Source organism: Protopterus annectens, chromosome 6.part0 (assembly GCF_019279795.1).
Source record: "Protopterus annectens isolate FY-2018-M chromosome 6.part0, PAN1.0, whole genome shotgun sequence".
Lineage (NCBI taxonomy): Eukaryota > Metazoa > Chordata > Ceratodontiformes > Protopteridae > Protopterus > Protopterus annectens.
Window position 1 is genome coordinate 10,444,646 of NC_056737.1, and position 5,000 is coordinate 10,449,645.

At 40.3% G+C, this 5,000-nt stretch overlaps 1 protein-coding gene across 4 annotated transcripts in view; it reads left to right on the plus strand.

Moving 5' to 3' along the window:
* Window positions 1–5,000, plus strand: part of PC (pyruvate carboxylase) — a 2,844,646-nt gene that overhangs the window by 1,286,141 nt on the left and 1,553,505 nt on the right. For all 4 annotated transcript variants that reach the window (XM_044073797.1, XM_044073795.1, XM_044073794.1 and 1 more), the window contains exon 10: window positions 4,538–4,720. In XM_044073797.1, coding sequence (XP_043929732.1) covers window positions 4,538–4,720 — 183 coding nt within the window. The remainder of the gene's footprint in view (window positions 1–4,537; window positions 4,721–5,000) is intronic.

The following is a 5,000-nucleotide window of genomic DNA, read 5'->3' on the forward strand; positions in this document are numbered from 1 at the left end:
CTCTGGCTGACTAAGTTGGCAGATGACTTCAAGCTAGAATCAGTCATTGAATCCCCAAATGACTCAGCCGTCTTGCAGGAAGGTTTTCCCCAAATGAGTAACTGGTGCCAAAATCATGGTCAAACTAAATGCCAAAAATGCATTATTGTATTATTTAGGAAGTCACCTTCCCCAAGGAACTATCACACAGACAATACACCTCTTAACAGTTGACCCAGTTGTTCAGGATTTGGGAGCTTATGTGGACAGTGACTTAACTTTTGGCCAACATGTGTCTGTTGTAAGAAAGCCCTGTGTTGCACAGCTTATAAGCAAGGGGACTGTGTCTAAATCTAGAGATGTCATTGCCCCTCTTAACTCAGCCCTCATTACGCCAGTCATTGAATGTAATGCCCCCCTTTACCATGCATCTGTCCAGAAACATGCATTAATTGGAACACCCACAGAAGTACCATATTAAAAGGATACAAGGCCTAAAACATGTCCTACATGGACCAACTCAAAGCCCGTCACTCTGTATCTCAGACTGCTAAGAAATTACTTTTGTCTGTCATACAAGGCATTCTCCAACCCAGTAGTGTTGGATTTACTGCACATCAGCAAGTCAAACAAACAGAAATTCTCGGTCTACAGATTGAAACCTCCTTCTGCAATACCTACAGAATGATTTGGAGGGAGAGGTTTATCTCTCTGAGGATACTGATGCTGTGTGACAGACTGTCCATCGACATAAAACAAAATTCATCCATGTCCATATTCAGGCACAACTTAGATATGTGGAGGGGAAACAGAAAACTTACCCCAGACTGCCCCTGTACTGCTAATGGACAGAGGCAACTCCTTAGTACTTTATCCCATGCATGGGTCCCCTCAGGTTATCTATGGATATGATCCCAGTTATTCTCCTTAGGGGTAATATTTAATTATTGACCATGGAATAAGTAAGGCCACTCTATAACCAAATGGGATAGGTTATTTTGAACACAAAAAGGGAAGTTGTCTAAGCTTAAAATGGCCGACAAGAGCAGCTAGCCTAGTGCTTACCTGTGAACCTATATGTTTTAATGTAGTGTTTCCTGTTGTAGTCTTGTTGTTGTACTGTGTTTTGATGAAATGAGAATTACAGACCTGTTTTCATCATCTGCTGTTTCCCTAAAAACTGCCTGTTGAAGTTCCTGAGACTGTGCAACTGTGAGAGTAAGAAAGGTTAGGCCTGATTTAGTATCATTAGAGATGTGTGGGAGTGGTGCTGCGGTAGCATTGTCACCTCACAGTAAGACGCTGTCTGGTTCGATTCTCAGCTAGAGCATCTTCTGCATGGAGACATGCGTGAATGGGCATACCTTCATTGAAGGTTGTACGTCAGGCCTGGTAAGCTGGTACATAAAAATCAACTGACAATCATTAGCGGACCGGAGTTCCGCTGTGGCGACCCCTAACTGGGAAAAGCCGAAAGACACAAACAAAGAGATGTGTGGGAGTAGGTGATAAAGGAGAAGTGTCTTTCCTCCACTGCAGAAATGTTTTTGGTCCAGTCAGCAATGTGCATTTCCAAGTATTTGTTTTTGATGGTTATAGATTTAGTTAATGTGGTTTTGTTAAATAGCTGTTTGCCTGTTTTCTGTATATCTAGACTGTTTCCCTTACCTTTACCATTGAGACAGGATGTGATTTTTGCAAGTGTTTCTTCGGTACGTTCATATTATTGCAACCACATTCAGAGCAGGAGAAGTGGCTCATTTGCAAGCCCTTCTCCTGCTGAAAACTTTTGTCAAACTTACTTGGAATTGTGGCACCTACTCCTTTATAAATGTGAAGTACATATTTACTTCCCTGTGTAAGACTACTGTATTGTAAAAACTATCTGTACAAGGTATGAAAGTGAAAATTGTCCAAATGTGGATCGGTGAAGCTTGCCTTTCATTCATCTGCTACTGTTCGACCCACAATTGCACAGCATCAAAAACTGTAAGACCTGCTGGTGATGGCCACCGGTAATGTTACATGCTACTTTTTTTTTTGTATAATTGGAAATTGTACTTTTTTTTGGAAAGGGCACTCGTCGTGTGTTTACAGTGGGTCTGCACATGTAAGTCAAGTACCTGTGTTGCTTTGTGTCTCATTGTTCCTCCTTAGTTACCAGCAGTTACAAGCTGCTACTGAAATATTTTAGGGAGACAACCAGCTGTGTGTTTGTACTTAGTGCCTGAGTTGGAGGAATTAGTAAAACGGTAGGTCTAGAAACAAGGTTTTCCTTACTAAAAGGGCCTGCTTACTCATTTCTGAGTATTACCTTCCGTGACAGTTGAAAATTGTTGGTAAAGGATGCTACCCAGGGAGAGGCATTTTTCCATTCTCTCTCTTCTGGGCTCATAAGCATTGTCTCTGAAAACTAGTTAGGAGTTTACACACCCCTTCTAAGGTGTAACAGTAATGATTTCACAAAAACATTGCACATTTTCCCAGGCTGGCATTGTGGTTGTGATAATATGCAAGTACCATTTTTTCTAGCCCTTGCTAGATTGCAGCTGTCAAGGAACGTTAACCTTCCACCTTGAATTAGATAGCTGCTTCACTGTTTTTGATTTTTGTCCCCTTTCTAGTGGAAGCAAGTCTTGAACTCTCAAAACCTTGTTCATCCAGTCTTAAATGGTAACAAACTCTGGATTTCACCTGTTGATGACCCTGTGCACTGATTGGTTCCTTTTCCAAACCCAGTGAAGGATAACTGTCATTTGATTCTTAGTTCTGCACTTCCTTGCTTATCCTGTGTCAAACAACTTTTTCTGTGATGTGCATTAGACAGAGTAACTGCCAAGCTTTTGGGATTGGCTTAGGGTGTGTGGCTTAACTTATAATTTACAGTTACAAAACTTCTTTGTGAAGAACCATTTTGTGCATTTTCATTTAAAGTGTCTGTGATAGTATACGTAGACCATCCTTTAAGTTTAATGCAGATTTGTATTACAAAAAAAGTGGGAACATAGCTCTATGGCATAGCAGGATAAGGTCCTGATTACAGCCTAAACGACTACAGTTCAAATAGTGGTTTGTGTGCTGAAGTGCAAGGTGTGGGTGAGAGAGTGAGTAGCTGATGTCAGTTTTCCCTTCATTGGAAGAGAGGTGGCTTTTCTTCAATTGGTCCCAAGCAAGTGGAGACTTGGACGACACCAGAAATGGCCAAGCCAGGAACATGGTTTTGTTCGTCATGCTGCTGACATTAGCCTTAGTGAGTAGATGGAAGCATACCAGAAGGGTTTAGGACAACTTAAGGTGATGCACATATACTCATGTCAGCCACCAGGGAAAGTGTTAGGGCCTCTGTTAGAAACACTGTCATTGTCAAGATACTGGCAAGAGCACAGACCCATCTCCATGGTTGTCTGTATGATGTATCTTATATCTGGCAGATATCCTCACACTGGTGACATCCCAGTGATAGAGGAAGGGATAAGCTTAAGAACAATAGGAGGAGCAGAGCTGTAACAAAGTAAGGCAAAGGGGGCAGCTGCCCTGAGGGCAAGCTGGTGCTGATGGTGTTGGAGTGCAGTAGCAGTATTGATTTACGGTAGCACAATGATATTGCTGCTTCATAAATGAATGCTGATATTGAATTTGCAGTCACAGCGTAAGTGCTAAGTGTGTTGTGATTTAACTGTAGCAGTCTGCTTGTAACATTTATAGTAAACATTTGTAGCAAGCACCTTGGTACAGTTTTAGTGGAAAAGAGCTTTTTTTTTGTAATCCAACTTTTATTTATTTATTTTTGTGAGGGCACTGGAAGGGGCACCAGACAGATGGCCTAGCTGTGGTTGAGGATAAGTATTGATGGCCGTCAGGCTTGGAGGTAAAAAAGCCCCCCCAAGTAAAACTGAAGTTTGGGAAATATGTGAATCTTAATTTTGGATTTTCTGTTTTGGTTGTTTCCTTGTTACCCTTATAATTTTAGTGATAAGATGATCACTCATGTGGAGTCTAATTATCAAATAACTGCTATATGATACAGCTTGTAGTTAAAATTTATATGACTAAGGCATATCTGTTACCTCTGTTATTGCTGAGAGCCATCTCTGTTAATTTATAAATGTATGCTTCTTAAAGACTTAAGCTAAATTTATAGTAAGAGAACGTTTCATGCCTGGAGGTGAAGGGGGCTGTTTGTTACAATATCAGAATATGGTAACTGTTAAGTGTATTTTCTGTGCATCTTATTTCTGACACTTTTGTCATGTCAAATGTCAAAGCATTTTAAATCTCATCTGTTTTATGATTGATATGTTTGAGTTGTGGCCATCAGAGCTCGTTTCAGTTGTAATAATTTGCTTTTAATGTTGTAGCAAAACAGATATTAAAAATGTTCAGATGTTTAGCTCATATTACACTTGGCTACAGTTATAAAGATCCATGTATAATATTGTTCTTTCCTTTGACTACCAAAAATCAACAATGCGTGGTAAAATATTGCCTCTTCTCTGTTAAAGACTTTTTATTGAATTAAAGTCCTGAATATTAACCTACCTAATTTTTCTGCTTGAAGGTCTTCAGGAGTGGAGAAGGAATGGGCATTCGTTTGGACAGTGCATCGGCATTCCAGGGTGCGGTCATTTCACCTCACTATGACTCTCTGTTGGTTAAGGTCATTGCTCATGGCAAGGACCACCAGACTGCTGCTACAAAGATGAATCGTGCGCTGGCAGAATTCCGAATCCGTGGTGTTAAGGTAGGAGACAGACAACAAGTACATGACATTTCCTTTTGTTATAATGGATTTGTATGAGAAGAATTAGAGAAAGTAGGGCAGCCTATGAGTTAACTTTCAGATGCCCTTTGATTCTTTACGTAATCTGGTGTAGATGTCCACATAAGTATGCAGTGCATAGTATTACTGAAGCAGTCATTTGTTGGTATTTTCTTATGAACAGGTTAGTATCAGGTTTTGCAACATTAGTTTCTCAAGATGTTTGTCTGTTGATACACATTGCTCTGGAAATTTTCTTTTA